Source organism: Hemiscyllium ocellatum, chromosome 15, assembly GCF_020745735.1.
Source record: "Hemiscyllium ocellatum isolate sHemOce1 chromosome 15, sHemOce1.pat.X.cur, whole genome shotgun sequence".
NCBI classification, from domain to species: Eukaryota; Metazoa; Chordata; class Chondrichthyes; order Orectolobiformes; family Hemiscylliidae; genus Hemiscyllium; species Hemiscyllium ocellatum.
This window is the reverse complement of record NC_083415.1, coordinates 59,627,433-59,646,284: the sequence shown is the minus strand read 5'-3', so window position 1 is coordinate 59,646,284 and position 18,852 is coordinate 59,627,433. Positions and strand designations below refer to the sequence as shown.

The 18,852-nt window shown below is 41.9% G+C and overlaps 1 protein-coding gene across 1 annotated transcript in view; it reads right to left on the bottom strand.

Annotated features, from left to right (window-relative positions):
- Positions 1-18,852, bottom strand: part of c15h20orf96 (chromosome 15 C20orf96 homolog) — a 46,056-nt gene that overhangs the window by 22,133 nt on the left and 5,071 nt on the right. The window contains exons 2-8 of the mRNA XM_060836164.1: positions 18,210-18,290; positions 16,806-16,980; positions 10,819-10,946; positions 7,475-7,633; positions 5,769-5,868; positions 4,711-4,868; positions 4,409-4,510 (exon numbers count right to left, since the gene is read on the bottom strand). Coding sequence (XP_060692147.1) covers positions 4,409-4,510; positions 4,711-4,868; positions 5,769-5,868; positions 7,475-7,633; positions 10,819-10,946; positions 16,806-16,980; positions 18,210-18,275 — 888 coding nt within the window. The 5' untranslated portion in view covers positions 18,276-18,290. The remainder of the gene's footprint in view (positions 1-4,408; positions 4,511-4,710; positions 4,869-5,768; positions 5,869-7,474; positions 7,634-10,818; positions 10,947-16,805; positions 16,981-18,209; positions 18,291-18,852) is intronic.

The window sequence follows — 18,852 nt, the reverse complement described above, 5'->3', positions numbered from 1 at the left end:
TCCAGGCCCAACATGGCGGTCTCGCAGCCAAGCATGGACTTCAGACCTCAAGATGATTCCAGTGCGGTCTCCCCACCGAGAGAGCCCCGAGATGAAGCCTGGCGCAGTCTGCAAGCTCAGTGCCAACATGAACTGGACTGTTGTTCTGAACTTTTTATTTCACTATTTTCTAATTTATCATTATGCTCTGTAATGCTGGACTTATTTCCTTATTTTCCTAATTTTCTTCCCCTAAGAACTTGTACTGAAGAATTTGTACCTAGATACCTTGTACCCAAGATGGCACCATAAATTACGACTCATTAACTTTTCACTGTACTCATTTGAACAAGTGACAATGAAGTTAGTTCAATTCAATTCAATTCATTGAATCTCCAACAACAGCTTCTAAACCTGTGACCTCTACCAAGTAGAAGAACCAAATACATCAAAACACCACCACCTGCAAGTTCCCCAAGACAGACACTATCTTGACTTGGAAACATAACAGTCCATCTTCCGTAGTTACACAGGCACCACTCCCCACCTCTTCCTCCGCTACATTGATGACTGCATTGGCGCCACCTCGTGCTCCCACGTGGAGGTTGAGCAATTCATCAACTTCACCAACACATTCCACCTCGACCTTAAATTCACCTGGACCATCTCTGACACCTCCCTCTCCTTCCTGGACCTCTCCATCTCCATTAATGGCGACAGACTTGACACTGACATTTTTACAAACCCACCAACTCCCACAGCTACCTGGATTACACCTCTTCCCATCCCACCTCCTGCAAAAACGCCATCTCGTATTCCCAATTCCTCCACCTCCGCCATATCTGCTCCCAGGAGGACCAAGTTCCATTACAGAACACACCAGATGGCTTCTTTGTTTAGAGATTGCAATTTCCCTTCCCATGTGGTTAAAGATGCCCTTCAACGCATCTCGTCCACATCCCATCCCTCCGTCCTCAAATCCCACCCCTCCAACCGTAACAAGGACAAAACCCCCTTAGTGCTCACCTTCCACCCTTCGCATAAACCACATCATCCAACGACATTTCCGCCATCTCCAAACAGACCCCACCACCAGGGATATATTTCCCTCCCCACCTATTTCCGCTTTCCGCAAAGACCGTTCTCTCTGTGACTACCTGGTCAGGTCCATGCCGCGCCCCCCCACCCCCCAACAACCCACCCTCCTGTCCTGGCACCTTCCCCTGCCACCGCAGGAATTGCATAACCTGCGCCCACACCTCCTCCCTCACCTCCACCCAAGGCCCCAAAGGAGCCTTCCACATCCAAAGTTTTACCTGCACATCCACCAATATCATTTATTGTATCTGTTGCTCCCGATACGGTCTCCTCTATATTGGGGAGTCTGGATGCCTCCTAGCAGAGCGCTTTAGGGAACATCTCCAGGACACCTGCACCAATCAACCACACCGCCCCGTGGCCGAACATTTCAACTCCTGCTCGCACTGTCGAGGACATGCAGGTCCTGGGTCTCCTCCACCGCCGCTCCCTCACCACCCGATGCCTAGAGGAAGAACGCCTCACCTTCTGCCTCAGAATACCTCAACCTCTGGGCATCAATGTGGACTTCACCAGTTTTCTCATTTCCCCTTCCCCCACCTCACCCCAGCTCCAACCTTCCAGCTCAGCACTGTCCTCATGACCTGTCCTACCTGCCTATCTTCCTTTGCACCTATCCACTCCACTCCCCTCTCTGACCCATCACCTCCATCCCCATCCCATCCATTTATTGTACTCCATGCTACTTTCTCCCCACCCCCACCCGCCTCTCATTTATCTCTCCACCCTGCAGGCACCCTGCCTCTATTCCTGATGAAGGGTTTTTGCCCAAAACGTCGATTTTCCTGCTCCTTGGATGCTGCCTGACCTGCTGTGTTTTTCCAGCATCACTCTAATCTAGAGTCTGGTTTCCAGCATCTGCAGTCCTTGTTTTTACCTTGGAAACATAATCGCCATTCCCTCACAGTCAGTGCATCAAGATCCTGGGGTTCCCAGCCTAACAGTGTCTGGGTGTCTCTGTGGACTACATTGGTTGGAGAAAGCAACACACAACCACCTTCTCAAAGGCAATGAAAGATGCAAAATAAATTCTGGCCCAGTCAGAAACACAGCTTGCATGAACAAATAAAAAAATCTCTACTTCTAATTTTATGTTTATAGCTTATGTTCTGAAATCACCACCACCAAACTGCTTTTCCTCTGGATACCCAGTTAAATTCTTTAATCACCTTAGAATGTTCTGACAAAATATTAATGACTGATTTTTGAATTCCTTATTTCAGTTTAAAACCTGGAACTTGCATGGACTAAAAAGGACTTTAAAAAACGCTGACTTATGACGACCATAGGCGTGACTTGACCCAGTTTCATGGAACTACAGTGGGCTTAAGAAGTGAATTGAATCGAATGGAATCTAAACTAAATCTAAATGAAACTAAAGAGAAGGCAGCCTGGGCTGAAATTATTTTTTTTCTCCAAAAGACAATGAAACTGAACACTTCCATCACAAACACCACTCTCAACCTCAGCTCAGAGGCATAAAAATGCCCATCCCTCTTATGATTTACACCACAATGAGGGGATCTTCACAAGTTGGAGATGGAACTCCACCTATAATCATCAAGCTTGAGAGCAAAAGAGTGAAGGGTAATGATAACAAGAAGCTTGGTGAATTCGTAGGCCTGTGTAAAACAGACTGAGAAAGGAAGCCCTGCTAGGTTGGAGGCTGTAGTTGAGTTGTTGTCAAAGATCATGGCAAAGATTCTCAAGCCAAGAGTGTCATTGACTATTATTTCTGAGGAAAGTAGAAAGTATTTCATAAACAAAAGGGTAAATTAGAAACAAATACATAAGTTATTTCAAGGGGAATATCTGGCAGAGCAAGAGAGATAAAAGTATGTAGATGTCAAAACCAGAAAGAATGTTCACTCTCTGCTCCTCAAGATGAAAAGTGCATGGTTCCCAGGTACACAGAGAACCAGCAGCAGGAAACTGAAAACTTTAAAAAAAGTACAACATTTGCTACTGAGAATGGTCCAAGAAGCCAGCTAGCCGCCTGTGGTATTAGTTTAAAGCACAGCACCTCAACAACAGCCAAAGGGACTCTAACTTATATATTATTCTTTTTTTCTTTTGTATAGGACAGCATTCCCTTTCAAATTTATACCTGTGTGTGCAGGCCTGGGTGACTTGACATGCTTGACAATGAGACTTTATCATTTTTCATCATGGAGTCAAGCAGGTAATGATCTTGCTCCTCTTTAATTCAAGAAATCCTTATGATTGACATCGTACTGCTACAGTAAAAGTAAGTTACTTACATTTTAATTGAGAGAGGTACAGTCACATGCTAACAAATTTAAGGCAACAAACTGGGAAAGTATGGACAAATCACATCACTACAGTAGTTACAAAACTAAGTCAGAAGTTAGGAATCTTAGTGAATAATTCACCTACTAATTCTCCAAAACTTGTCCACCATCGACAAGGCACAAGTCAGGAGTGTGACGGAACACTCCCCACTTGCCTGGATGAGTGCAGCTCCAACAACACTCAAGAAGCTTGACACTATCCTCGAAAAAGCAGCCTGCGAAATTGTGTGTGGATATGGTGCCAGTCAGCCCATTCATCTGAGACTCAGTAGCAGTAGTGTGCACCATCTAAAAGATGTACTGCAGAAACTCACCACAGGTCTTAGACAGCACCTTTCAAACACACAACCACTACAATTTAGAAGGACAGGGCAGCAGATAAATGGAAACATAAGAACTTGCAAGTTTTAGAAATATATTGCTGTTCCTTCAGTGTTGCTGAGTCCAAACCCTGGAACTCCCTCCCTAACAACATTATGGTGCACCTACACCATACAGTGGTTTAAGGCAGGAGCTCGGTACCACTTTCTCAAAAGGTAACTAGGAATGGGCAATAATTGCTGGCACAACCAGCAATGCCAACATCCCCATGAATGAATGAAAAAAAAACCTTTCTAGGTTCCAGCCCAATTGTAAGTTAATTTGTTTCCATGCAGTAGATCAGCAATTCCAAACAGGCAGAATACATGGTCACATAATTTCTGGTAAAATACAAAGTTAAATATCTAAAAATTAACAAACCTGTGGGAGGAAACAAAATAGATTCTTCGAATAGGAAGGGTTAGTTCTTTAGTAACTTCAGCTTGTGCCTAACTTTAATTTCATGGCTAAACTGTACCCAATCCATCTGTCAGCTTTGGTGCCCGTAACCCTCAATACTTTTACTGAGTAAAAATCATTCAGTCTCAATGTTGAAATGGCCAATTAACCTTCAGCCTCAGAATCCTTTTTGAAGGATGAGGGAGAAGAGAAAGAAAAGGTTGGATTTTCCCCAACCATCACTATTCTCAATTACTAACCTCGGCAATCTTCTGTAATATCTCTTGTTCTTTCTCCTTCAGGGCATTTTTCAATTTCTTCCTTTCTTCAAGTGCAATCTGCTCCATATTGTCTAGCTCAGCCTGTTTGATATCAAAAGAAGACTGTTACCTGTGATCAGCGGTGGTGTGCCTTATGAAACTTACAGTGATTGATGATCAGGCAACACAATTACCTCACACACAGCAAATGCAGAAACATGGACAACCATGAATTAAGGTTGCAATGTAACAGGGGCAAGAATAATTTCACAACAGATCCTTGGCATCTTGGCTCTACTTACTTGGTGCTTTCCTGGGAGTTGCCCAATTTCTCTTTGCAGCTCTGCAATTTTCAAAGCATATACAGGAAAGTCTTTGTCTCTAAAGTCTTTCAGCTTGTTGAGTTCCTCCTGCGCATTCCGAATTCGGGAGTTAATTTCCTCCAGTTGACGATGTAACTCTTAGAAAGTAAAAACATCTGACAGATTTGTTTGATAACAAGCATTCTATTCCACTAAAACAAAAGAGAGGGCAGCATGGTGGCTCAGTGGTTAGCACTGCTGTCTCACAGCACCAGGAACCCAGGTTCAATTCCAGTCTTGGGCGACTGTATGGAGTTTGCACATTCTCTGTGTCTGTGTTGCTTTCCTCCAGGTGCTCCGATTTCCCCTCTCAGTCCAAAGATGTGTAGGTTAGGTGGATTGGTCATGCTACATTGCCCATAGTTTTCAGGGATGTGTAGGTTAGGTGCATTAGTCAGGGGTAAATGTAAAGTAATAGGGGAGGGCAATGGGTCTGGGTGGGTTACTCTTTGGAGAGTTGGTGTGGACTTGTTGGTGCGAATGGCCTGTTTCCACACTGTAGGGAATCTACGATAGCGTGTGAAATCTAAAATAAAAATGCTCAAAGTACTTAGATGGTCAGGCATCACCTGTAGAGAGGGAAAGAGTTAATTTTGAATGGAGTCTTCTTCAATACCTTTCAACTCTCAGTGACCGATTTCCCCGAGCAGGTGCCCAGAACTCTCATAATAAGACCGTGAATATAGTAGATCTTTCTTGATTCTGAAGAAGGACAAGATAGAAATCAGGAATTGTAACTATAGCTGAAGGCCCCTTTCTATCTTTTTCATTTACCATAGGATGCAGGCATTGCTGGTTGGAAGCATTTATGGTCAGTCCCTGGTTGGCCTTGAGAAGGTGGTGGTGAGTTGCCTTCTTAAAACACACAGTCCATGTTATGTATGTAGACACAATGCCCTTAGGAAGGGAATTCCAGGATTTTAACCCAGTGACATGAAGGAATTACACATATTTACAAAAGAAATATAATCACAATATACAAACAGTTCTTCACTGACCTCCAGATTTCTGTCCCACTATTTCCTCAGTGTCTTTGAGGTCATTCTTTGCTGCTTCAAGCTCCTGTCGCTTCCAATCACTTACACCAGAAATTCCTTTCTTACATACAAAATGAGAGAGAAAATTGAAAGAACAATGTCAGATTTAAGAGAACATATCCATTTTATTCACACTCCTTTCTGATAAGTTTGTCACAAAGTATGTTGATACAAACAACCATACCTCCACATTCTGCAACCTCTAAAGGAATGGTGCAAAGTTAACACTAAGACTGTGGGAGCACGCTTCCTCTGGCAGCAGCAAGCCAGCTGATTCTCCTGGCATGGCAGTCTTTTATGCCAACCTTACCTTACCCAGGTACTAGCCTGCTAACTAAACAAGTATTGGAAGGACACTTCACTACAATTTTGTATGTTACATTCCATGGAAATTCCTCAGACCTAAAAGTTTGGTTCCCTTCAGTTTCCTTGGGGAAATAATTCTAGCTGTACACTGTTCTTTTTTATTCATTCACAGGATATGCCTGCCATTGGCTAGAATGACATTTATTGCTGATTCCTAACTGCTTGAGGTGGTGATGGTGATAGGTTGCCTTCTTGAGCTGAAGTCCCTGCGATGCAGTGCTGCTAAGGGAGGGAGCTCCATGATTTTGACCCAGCAACAATGAAGGAATCACAAAACAGTTCCAAATCAGAATGGTGTGTGGCTTGGAGGGGAATGTAGGGGTAGTGGTGAACCTAGGAACCTTCTCCTCTTATTCTTCTATCGCCTCTGTAGGGTCTGACCCGCTGTTGGGTTAGGCCAAACCCGGGGTTGGTGATAGTGGTGTCTGGGACATTGAATGCAAGGTATGATCCTGAGTATGTCTACAATAAGCTGTTGCTTGACCATTCTGTGAGAATGCCCTCCCATTTTTGGCACTACCTCCCAGATGTTAGTAACTAGGACTTCAACGGGACTGAGTTTGCCATTGTAGTTTCCAGTACCTTGATCAATGCTGGGTGGTCTGTCTGGTTTCATACAACTGAGATTTGAGACTGCAGTTAAGAATGAAGCACATCGTTGTGGGTCTGGTGTCACATGTCACCCAGACCATGCAAGGACATCACATTTCTATCCCTAAAGCACATAAGTGAACCAGATGAGCTTTCACAATAAATCAACTGTAGTTGCATAATTGGACTAGTTTAAAAAAATTTGGATTTATTAAATCACTTCAAACTGCCACGGAGCGATTTGAACCCATGCCCCAGAACACAAAAGGCAGATTACTACTACACCACTGCCTCAGATGCTATGATTCTTAAAAGCATATTTTTCAGTCACATCCATGACCTACTTCTGCTCATAAGCGTTTGCCATTCCTGACTGGAGGTCCATGTGCACATTTGGACAATGGTAGACAAACAGTTTGTGGCCTTTAGCCAACCTCACTCTTCAATAAGATACGATAGAATACTTAGGTTTGATTCATGATGCACATTCAATATTGAGTATGTATTACAGGGAGTTACGAAGGAGCATACAGACAGGCTGAAGGTTAATGGGGGATGGGGAAGCCATGACAGACAGAGCTCAATTTAAGGAAAGCACAAGCACTCACACTTTGAATCATACTTGAGCTGAAATGGATCCATAGACTTACAGCTTGAAAAAAAAGGCATGTAGTCAGATAGATATCGCATGACCCACATTAGTCACATACCCTAAACTTGCTATACTGAACCAGGAGGTTTCTGGACTCTTTCATGGCGACTTCATCCATCTCTTTCAGTTCTTTGGCCAGCTTCATGTTCATATCCAGGAGAGACTTGCTATATTCCTTGCATTCATCCATTTGCTTCTTCTTTGCTGTTATTAGATACTGTGAAGCAGTATAGTTAAACAGGAGGCTCTCAAACAATAGTGGGTCCTCAGGTAAAGAGGTGAAAGTAACAATCTGTAGCTGGTGTATTGGCCTTCTATAAACCCGTCCTCTCCCCATCCCACCCCCATGCTCAATGTTCCCAAAATGTTCTGTCTTACAAATTCTAAGGTACCTACATATGTAAAGCATTAGCAAAACTGAGGTGAGTGTGATGTGTGATGCACTTAAAACTGGCAGAGAGAGAATATTGAGGTGTGATAGGGAAATGGCACATAGGTGCAATGAGTGTCCAGGTCCTCTCCTGGCTTCCTTGCTTGGCACTTAGTGAGAATGTACATCATGAGTCAAGTGGTCAATGTATCTTTGCCCCAGGACGGGTATTTTTATTTTGTGTGGGAAAACGATGGCTGATTCTTAAACCTAGTCACTCAAAGTTATGTGGAGGTGCCAGTATCGGACTGGGGTGGACAAAGTTGAAAATCATACAACACCAGGTTATAGTCCAACAGGTTTATTTGGAAGCACTAGCTTTCAGAGCGCTGCTTCTTCATCAGGTAGCTGTGGAGCAGGACCATAAGACACAGATTTATAGCAAAAGATTACAGTGTCATGCAACAAAAATGATAATGAACAAACCTAGATTATGGAAGTGAAATGCTTTCACTCAATATTTATTTATTGAGGTTTAGATCAGAGTGGTGCTGAAAAGCACAGCAGGTCAGGCTTTTGCACGAAACATCGATTTTCCTGCTCCTCGGATGCTGCCTGACCTGCTGTGCTTTTTCAGCACCACTCTGATCTAAACTATGGTTTCCAGAATCTGCAGTCCCAACTTTTGCCTATTTATTTATTAACCACAGCTTAGATTTTGAAGTGCCAAATCTGTTTTTCCAGGTGAAGAGCCAAAATTGGACATCTCTGCTCCCTTGATTTATTCTCATGTACAGTATAAGGCTGTGGCAGTATTTTAAGCCGATGTGTTCAAAGAACTGCAATCCCCCTTGGAAAAGGGTTAGTAAGGCAGCAACACTCTGGTGCAGAAGGTGACAGAACATGGAATAAATCAGCATGGTTACAAAGAATGACAGTGTGTGGTTAAAACTTCAGGCTGCTGGACTGACTTGTGGGTTGTCTTTTTTAAGCATGAAACAAGGGTCTAGTCAGGTAGATGGAGTTGGTAAGGGAGGTTTGCAATGGGATGGGGGAGGGGGAAAGGATATTTATGATGGTGAAGAGATAAACAGACAGGGGAGAAAGGCAGGGGTGTATACTCTAGAGAAATGTGTGCTTGTGGTTCAAGGCAGAAACCTCGACAGCTGTTAACGGTCTTGTGGTTGCCCTATAAATGAACACACTATGGGGACAGGTAGCACAAAACCGAAAACGCAAAACATAGTTACCAAACTGACAAGGGATGATTGAGTTCAAATAAGTATCGAAGGAGTAAAACATATTTTTAATTCAATATCAGCATGTCACTCGCAACAGTACCAAAAAGAGCTCCTGTAGAATCAATATCGCCAAGTTTTACCTGGAACAATTTGCTCTGAACTGACTCTGGAGATGTTAGGAGCATTTTAACTGCAAATGATATTCGACATTCATCAAACTATAATTTATTATAAAACTCTGCAGGTGCTGACACCAATAATGCCATGAAGAAAGCTTGCATGCAGCACTGCTCAAAACAGATGACAAGCAAATTTTCTGCATCGCATGTATTTCTTAAACACTATTTTTTGAGAAAGTCAGAGGAAATTCTTTAAGGTTTACTTCCAAAATAGACAGGATCTTTCTCCCATAGCTAATTTATGCTGTTCTCAAAATGCAAGAGCTTGATGTTGACACTGAAAGCAAAATGGAAGTGCATTCCACTGAGGCACCCCTCTCTCCAGAGGACTTGAATGGCAAATGGTTTGTCGGTCTTTATTGCTAGAGGAATTGAGCATAAGAGCAAAGATGTCTTGCTGTATATTGTACAGAGCCTTACAGGGACTGCAGTTTGAATACAGTGTACAGTTTTGTTCTCCTTCCTTGAGGACAAGAAACTGGGTCAGTACGCTCGAGAATTTAAAGGAATGAGAGGCGATTGTACTGAAGCATATAAAATTCATTCAAGCCTCAACAGGATAGATGCAGAAAGGAAGTTCCTCAGACCTCAATTTTGGAGAGGAGACGAGAACTCAGAATAAGAAGTAGGCCATCTACTATTGAGATTCAGAGGAATTTCTTCAGTTCAGGTGGCAAATACTCGAAGTTTGCTTATTTGCTGTCAGAGGGCTATGGAGATTCGGACATTGAGAATGTTCAAGAGAGAGATCAATAGATTTCTATTTATTAAAAAACATCAAGGAATATGGTGACAGTGCAGAATAATGGCATTACGATAGAACATCAGCTACGATCTATTACATGGTGGAGAGCGCTCAAGGGGTCAAATGACCTATTCCTCCCCTATTTCCTAAGTTTTGAAATTAAGGGGAGAATTCCTTCTGTTGGTCAGTGCATTTCTATGTTGTAGTTCAGTCACACAACATAGGAAAGTCTTTGATTTGATTTTAATTATTTAATACTGATCGGCATTGCCGCACTTGGTTAGGGAAAAATGAAATTGGCAGGCACTGCACAGTAGTTGGTAACTTGGATGGTAATGCTGGTCTAAGAATAGTAGGGAGAGACATTAACAGATGTAATGGTGTGTTGCATGGTGGAATACTCTCTCAAACCCACTGTAGCGACTGTAATGAGGTCAGCTAGGTGGACCTCATAGAACATGAGTTCCCTGATTGGACCAGTTAACCGCTCCAATCAGAGAGCCCTGGCTGACAGATAAGAATAGCAGTGTTCACTCTAAGAGTTGGATTAGTGTCAAAGACTCTCCTTACGCAAATGAAGGGTGACTTGGAGATGGGATACTGGCCTCTGCGGACTTATTTCACTCACCATTCACCAACAATCAAGTGGGTGACATACAAGAGGATGCCTGAACAAGCAAGGATTAAGATAAGTCCTGCAGAGACATGCTCTCTGAGAAAACACATTCTCCACTGACTGGTAGACATACACACACATTTGGATACACATCACGTAAAAGAAAATCTAAGATTTTACCTTTTAGTCCCAACACACCCTGCATTGTATATAACTAGTACTACAACATTGATGGCATTCTTCACAATTACCTTAAGTATTGCAATTTTATTTTGCATTTCAACATAGCAGGGGTCATCGTCCTTTAGCAGTATTCTTTTCTGCCAGGGATGATCACATTTGCCTGTGTGGGGCTGATCGGTGTTTGGCCGGAATAAACCTAAAATAGAGCAAAGTCTTGCAATTATCCATTGGATATAGGTGTAAGCTTGCTATTGGACTACAGGTATAAACGGGTTAACATCACCACTAAAATGGTTAAATTTCATATAATTGGGCTAAATAATCAAATGCATCATGGTTTGTCCAGTGCAACATGTAGTGAAAGTGAATTCAGTTGAAAGCATGGGCTATGCAGACATTTGTTTTAAAAGAATTTAACATGTTTACTGTGGAGAAGGACTTGGAAAATACAGAATGTTGAGAAATAGATGATGACATCTTGAAAAATGTCCATATTACAAAGAAGGAAGTGCTGGATGTCTTGAAACGCATAAAGGTGGATAAATCCCCAGGATCTGATCAGGTGTAGCCTAGAACTCTGTGGGAAGCGAGGAGATTGATTGCTGGGCCTCTTGCTGAGGTATTTGTATCATCGGTAGTCACAGGTGAGGTGCCAGAGACTGGCTGTTGGCTAACATAGTATCACTATCTAAGGAAGGTGGTAAGGACAAGCCAAGGAACTATAGACCAGTGAGCCTGACATCAGCAGTGAGCAAGTTGGTGGAGGGAATCCTGAGGAACAGGATGTACATGTATGTGGAAAGGCAAGGACTGATTAGGGATAGTCAACATGGCTTTGTGCATGGGAAATCGGATCTTACAAACTTGATTGAGTTTTTTTGAAGATGTAACAAAAAGGATTATGAAGGCAGAGCGGTAGACGTGATCCATATGAACTTCAGTAAGGCGTTTGACAAGATTCCCCATGGTAGACTGGTTAGCAAGGTTAGAGTTCATGGAATACAGGGAGAACTAGCCATTGGGATGCAGAACTTGCTCGAAGGTAGAAGAGAGAGTGGTGGTGGAGGGTTGCTTTTCAGACTGGAGGCCTGTGACCAGTGGAGTGCCACAGGATCGGTGTGGGTACACTATTTTTCGTCATTTATATAAATGATTTGAATACGAACACCGGAGGTATAGTTAGTAAGTTCGCAGATGACACCAAAATTGGAAGTGTAGTGACAGTGAAGAAGGTTACCTCAGATTGATTACAACAGGATCTTGATCAGATGGGCCAATGGGTTGGGAAGTAGCAGATGGAGTTTAATTTATATATATGCAAGATGTTGCATTTTTGGAAAGCAAATCTTATCAGGACTTTTAGACTTAATGGTAAAGTTCTAGGGAGTGTTGTTGTACAAAAAGACCTTGGGGTGCAGGTTCATAGCTTCTTGAAAGGAGAGTCGCAAGAAGATAGGACAGCGAAGGCAACATTTGGTATGCTTTCCTTTATTGGTCAGAGTATCGAGTGTAGAAGTTGGGAGGTCATGTTGCGACTGTTCAGGACGTTGGTTAGGCCATTTTTGGAATATTGTGTGCGAGTCTCGTCTCCTTCCTATTGGAAAGATGTTGTGAAACTTGAAAGGGTTCAGAAATGTTTTAAGGATGTTGCCAGGGTTAAGGATTTGAGCTATAGGGAGAGATTGAATAGGCTGGGGTTATTTGGTTTGGAACGTTGGAGGATGAGGGGGAACCTCAGAGGTTTATAAAATCATGAGGGGCGTGGGTAGGATAAATAGACAAAGTCTCTTTTCTGGGAATCCATTTAGAGTGAGAGGGGAAAGATATAGAAGAGACCTAAGGGGCAACTTTTTCATGCAGAGAGTGGTATCTGTATGGAAAGAGCTCCAGAGATGGTGATGGAGGCTAGTACAATTGCAACATTTAAAAGGCATCTGGATGGGTGTATGAATAGGAATGGTTTGGAGGAATATGGGTTGAGCGCTGGAAGTGGGACTAGATTAGGTTGGGATATCTGATCAGTATGAACGAGTTGCAGCAAAGGGTCTGTTTCCGTGCTGTACATCTTTATGACTCTAGCAGTCTATGTCAAGTAGCAGGTAACCAGAAGCCTGTCATTAGACAGCGGTATCACAGAGTAAAGCATTTGTTGCAAATTAATCTCATCAAATCCCAAGATGTGTTTGTTCATGCATAAATATATACCCTGCCAGTGCAGACAGGAAATAGATGCTTTTGGGAATAAGGTAAAGCTGTGATGCTGTAGTTTCTCATTGTGCTTTTCTAGGATACAAATGGAAACCAATGAAATAATTAGACAGGGCAGCAGATGGAGAGAGATGAAACTGCCTAACAACTATCTGCATTTTTTTGCTCTACAGAATACTTTGGACATAAATACTTATTTTTCTTTTTATGAATGCATTTTCGTGGACACATCTTTGAAATCATGAAAGCATAAGTCGTAATGTAATGACTCAGATGGGAGACTAAAGTTCAAAGCCAAGTCTTAACTGATGTTTCATGCCAAAATTTACCCTGTAGGAAACAAACGTCAACTTGCCTTATTAGAAAGTTGCAGATTTGAATTCCAAAGTTCACAATTTAAGAATCTGATTAGTGCTCATATTGACTGTACCTTGGATGCATCAGCCCCAGTCTCAGAAAATTGTGGGTTCTCGTCCCAATATAGAGGCTTGAGGTCAGCACTACATTGTCAAAGCTTTCAGATAAAATTATAAAACAAGTCTGACCTCTTGTTTAAAAGATCCCATGAAACCATTCCAAATAAGAACAGAGAAGCTATTCTCCTGAACTGGCTAATGATGATCCCTCAATCAATATCAATTCATTTTCTGAGGTTGCAACACTATGACAATGACTATATTTCAGAAGTACTTATTTGACTGTCAAATCTCTCTGTCTACTTTCTCAACTATTTTTCTTAATAATAAAGACTACATAATCTTAATAGCTGTCAGTTCTGTAGAAAAATTAAATGCTAAAGCTTACCTGTCACTATTCCAAGACATGAAGTACTGAAAAATATCCATTTCTCACAAACATTTTCAAAAATGAGTCATGCCTCATTGTATATGAAAAGCAAGGCTTTGGATTATCAATAGCACTCTCAATTCCAAGATAAAGTGCAGAGTTGGAACACTGGTAAAGACAGTCCAGGTGAGTGGAGATCAGAGTTCTAGCTATGGAACTCTGGGCTCAAATTTTCCATCTGCAATCACTTGGTGCACATGGGAGTCTGTAAAATGTTTCAGGAATACAATATTGAGCATTATTTTGGATTGTTCACATTGTAGGGATTCTATGATTCTAAGACACAATGTGGAAGCAGGCCATTTGGCCCATCGGGTTCACAACAACCCTATGAAGGGCATCCTGCCCAGACTCACCCTCCTACTCTATTCCTGTAACTCTGCATGCCCCATGGCCAACTCATCTCTGTACACTACAGACAATTTAGCATGGTCAATTCACTTATCCTGCACATCTTTGGACTATGGGAGGAAACTCACACAGACAGGGGAGAATGAGAAACCTCCACAGAGACAGTCACCCAAGGCGGGAACTGAATCCTGGTGCTGTGAGGGAGCAGTGCTAACCACTGAGCCACTGTGCCACCATCATACGGGACTGCTAACCAACAGCAACTAATGGCACTCTATTTGGGAGGATAAGACTAAATAAGCAAGATTAAAAACTTGATCATACATACGGTTTCAAGGAATGTCTTGGCCGGTGGGATGGGGAGGAAGTTGGTGAAAATGGTCAGGTTTAGTGAGTTAACAAGGGAATTGCAGAACTTCGGGCCTAAAGCGTGGCCACCAATGGTGGAACAATTAAAGTTAAGGAATATTCAAAAGGCCAAAGTTAGAGGAATACAGAGAACTCGCAGGTTACTGAGTTAGATGCAATTATAGGAATAGGGAAGGGTGAGGTCATAGAGGGATTTGAATATCAAGCCACAAATTCTACTACTATTTTACAGCCTTTTCCAAGGGAAACATGCAAGCATATGATAAAAAGGAACTGCACACAAAGCATTCAATTTTAACCATCATGAAGGTATAACAAAAAAAACCTCATATTTGAGGACAGAATGATTTTAAATAGAGTCAGAGATGTACAGCACGGAAATAAACCATTCAGTCCAACTCGTCCATGCTGATTAGATATCCGAATCCAATCTAGTCCCACCTGCCAGCACCCAGCCCATATCCCTCCAAACCCTTCTTATTCATATACCCTACCAGATGTATTTTAAACGTTGCAATTGTAGCAGCCTCCACCATGTCCTCTGGCAACTCATTCCTGACACGCACGACCGTCTGTGTGAAAAAGTTGACCCCTTAGGTCTCTTTTATATTTTTCCCCCTCTCACCCTAAACCTACGCCCTCTGTTTCTGGACTCCCCCACCCTAGGGAAGAGACTTTGTCTATTTATCCTATCCAGGCCCCTCATAATTTTATAAACCTTCAGCCTCCAACACTCCAGGGAAAGCAGCCCGAATCTATTCAGCCTCTCCCTATTGCTCAAATCCTCCAACCCTGGCAACATCCTTGTAAATCTTTTCTGAACCCTTTCAAGTTTCACAACATCCTTTCGATAGGAAGGAGTCCAGAATTGCACGCAATATTCCAAAAGTGGCCTGACCAATGTCTTGTACAGTCGCAACATGACCTCCCAACTCCTGTACTCAATACGCTAACCAATAAAGGAAAGCATACTAAACACCTTCTTCACTATCCTATCTACCTGTGACTCTACTTTCAAGGAGCTATGAACCTGCACTCCAAGGTCTCTTTGTTCTTACCATTAAATGTATAAGTCTTGTTAAGATTTGTTTTTCCAAAATGCAACACCTCACATTTATCTAAATTAAACTCCATCTGCCACTCCTCAGCCCATTGGCCCATCTGATCAAGATCCTGTTGTAATCTAAGGTAACTTTCTTCGCTGTCCACTACACCTCCAATTTTGGTGTTATCTGCAAACCTACTAGCTATACCTCTTATGCTCACATCCAAATCATTTATATACATGACAAAACGTAGTGGACCCAGCACCAATCTTTATGGCACTGGATCAAGGAGCTCCAGTCTGAAAAACAACTCTCCAACATCATCCTCTGTCTTCTACCTTTTGAGCCACTTCTGTATCCAAATGGCTAGTTCTCTGTGTATTCTGTGAGATCTAACCTTGCTAACCAGTCTCCCATGGAGAACCTTGTTGAATGCCTTACTGAAGTTCATATAGATCACATCCTCCGCTCTGCCCTCATCAATCCTCTTTGTTACTTCTTCAAGAAACTCAATCAAGTTTGATAGACAAGATTTCCCACGCACAAAGCCATGTTGACTATCCCTAATCAGTCCTTGTCTTTCCAAATACATGGAAATAATTGGTTAATCTGCGAACTCTTAACATCTGTCCCTACCACCAACTACAAGCATTTCCATCTCTGATCTTAGTCTTTAAAAGTTTGATAAGACCAGACTTTTATAAAAATCATAAAGGATCATGTTTGTGATACTGAGTGCTTCAGAATGACACGGTGATTACTCTGTATATGTGCGAACTGCAGCCTTGGACAACGAGGAGAAAGGCAGTAAAAAGGAAGTTGCTACGTCTCCTGTGTTGGAAGGGGTGAAGATATTATTGGTGATAGAGACACGGACCAGGGTTTTGAGAAGGAAACAATGTTGTCAGAATGGTGATGGTGGGGCAGGGAGGGTATATTGGGGTGTGGGGTGGTGAAGAGGGGCAAGAGGTTATTTCTAGTGGCAATATATTGGAGGTGGTGAAAAGTAATTCTTTGAACATGGAGGTTGCTGGGGTTGAAAGGGAAACCTTCATTGAATGGCATAGCAGGCTTGAGGGACTAAATGGCTAACTTATGCTCCTACTTCTTATGTTCTTATGTTCTATCGTGGTTCAGGAAAGGATGGGAACAGAAGTGTGATGGGTTAGACAACCACAGTTGGACAAAGGGAGACATGTGAAACTTGCCATTGTGGAGGTAAAGTGGGAGAATACCTTCTGACTTATTCTGCTGTTGGGTCATGCGATGACCTGATTTTTCCTTTTCTTTCTTCACAATCGTCCAGTGAGTTCCTAAAGCTTCTGGCGACCACTTGATTGGTGGAAGTGAGGAAGTCTGTGCACTGTGACTCCTTCGTTGTCTGTCTGTTCTCTCCCACTGACTATAATCCTAACAGTAGAAAGTAATGTAGTTAGAAGTGTTTGAACAGATTAATTTAAAAGTGGTTCAGTAACATATTGGCTTACTCTAATGTGAGTTAGGAGGTTCAATCCATTTTTCTGAACTTGAGCACATCAATTATGCAGGCTGAGATAGACATATTTTTAATCAGAAGTGAATGAAGGATTATAGGTAAAGGCAGGAAAGTGGAGTTGAGGATTATCAGACTAGCTATAATGTCATCAAATGGAGCAGACTCTATAGCCAAATGCCTCCTTCTGCCCCTAAATGTTATGGTCTAGAAATATGGTGGAATAGTAGAAATTTCACTGGATTAGTAATCCAGAGGCTCAGGCTAATGGTATAAGCTCAAGGGCTCAAATCCCACCAAGGCAGCTTCAAAAGGACTGGAATTGAAAGTAACTTCAGCAATGATGACCGTGATCAACTAGCATCAAGTTGTCAAACTTGGGCTACTAACGTTACTGAAGGCTGGGAGACAGATTTTTAATCAGCAAGACAATAAGGATTATGGAAAAAGGCAGGAAAGTGGAATTGAGGATTATCAGAGCAACAATGATCTCATTGAATGGCAAAGCAGACTTTGATGGGCCGATTTACTTTGCAATGTCTTATTATCTTATCTGCTATCATCTGGTCTGGCCTGCAAATGACTTCAGACCAACAGTAATGCAATTGACTCTGAAATGCCAAGCAAGTCACTCAGTTCAAAGACAATTAGGAAAGAGCAATATCTGCTGGTCTTATGAAATATCCCATGAAAGAGTAAAAGCTCATTTCAGGCCATCGTACAGTGACAAAAGACGATTAGTAAATACAAATCTCTTCTCTCTTTAGTTCTGGAAATGTACTGAGTGGCTAGATTCCAGTTTCAATAGCCAGAGGAAGTAGTTTGAATGTCAAGTGCTATGAAGGTTTTCTAATAGTGGAGAAAAATAACAACTTTCATATTTGCACCATAGAAGATGAGATCAGCAAGAGACCTGAGATCCACAAGCTGCTGTTTGTCGCATATTCAATCATTAAACGATATGGAAAAACTGGAACTGTCTTCTCAGATAGTTAATTAAAACTAGCAACATATGCCTCTATAGTAGTACCGATGGGTCCTGCTATACATTTCTTCCAAAACCTTGGTAATATGACATTTTTCTTTAAACATTCTACTTGATTTAATTATGTCAACACTTTCAAGCATTCTTACTCCCAGTACTTACTATCATATCAAATTCCTTTTCTAAGGATTTCACAATACAGATATTGCTTTCTGTCATTGTCGCCATCTTGGTCCAAAAGTTCTGTGGATAGTACAAATGATAAATTATACATTATATTGTAGGTATAGAGTTAAGGAAATGATAGATTAGCCCTTCAATATCACCAGATTTGTGTCCGTTACTGGCACAGCGATAATACCACTGCTGCTGGCACTATTAGTTGTATTTATTTTATAGTTAACCTGCAACATTTCCATAGGTGCTCCACAAGAGCACTTCGACATCAAGTACAACACTAAGCCACAAAAAGATATGTCAGGTGAACATAAGCTTGGTCAAAGTAGTAAAGTTCAAGGAGTATCTAAAAGGAAAAGACGAGACTTAAAGAGGCAGTGAGGCTTAGGAAGAAAATTCCAGAGCATAGAACCTTAACAGCTGAAGATAATGCGAGGAACACTGGATAAATTCAGATGAGGATGAAGAGATCAGAATTTGCAAAGTGCAGATTATCTTAGAGTGTAACAGATTGGAGGAGATTAAAACCATAGGGAAAGGGCAAATCCAGCGAAAAGTCTGAAAACCTGAATGAATACATGAATAGAAAGGGAACAGAGGGCATGGATTCTGCAAGTGAAGCATTTTT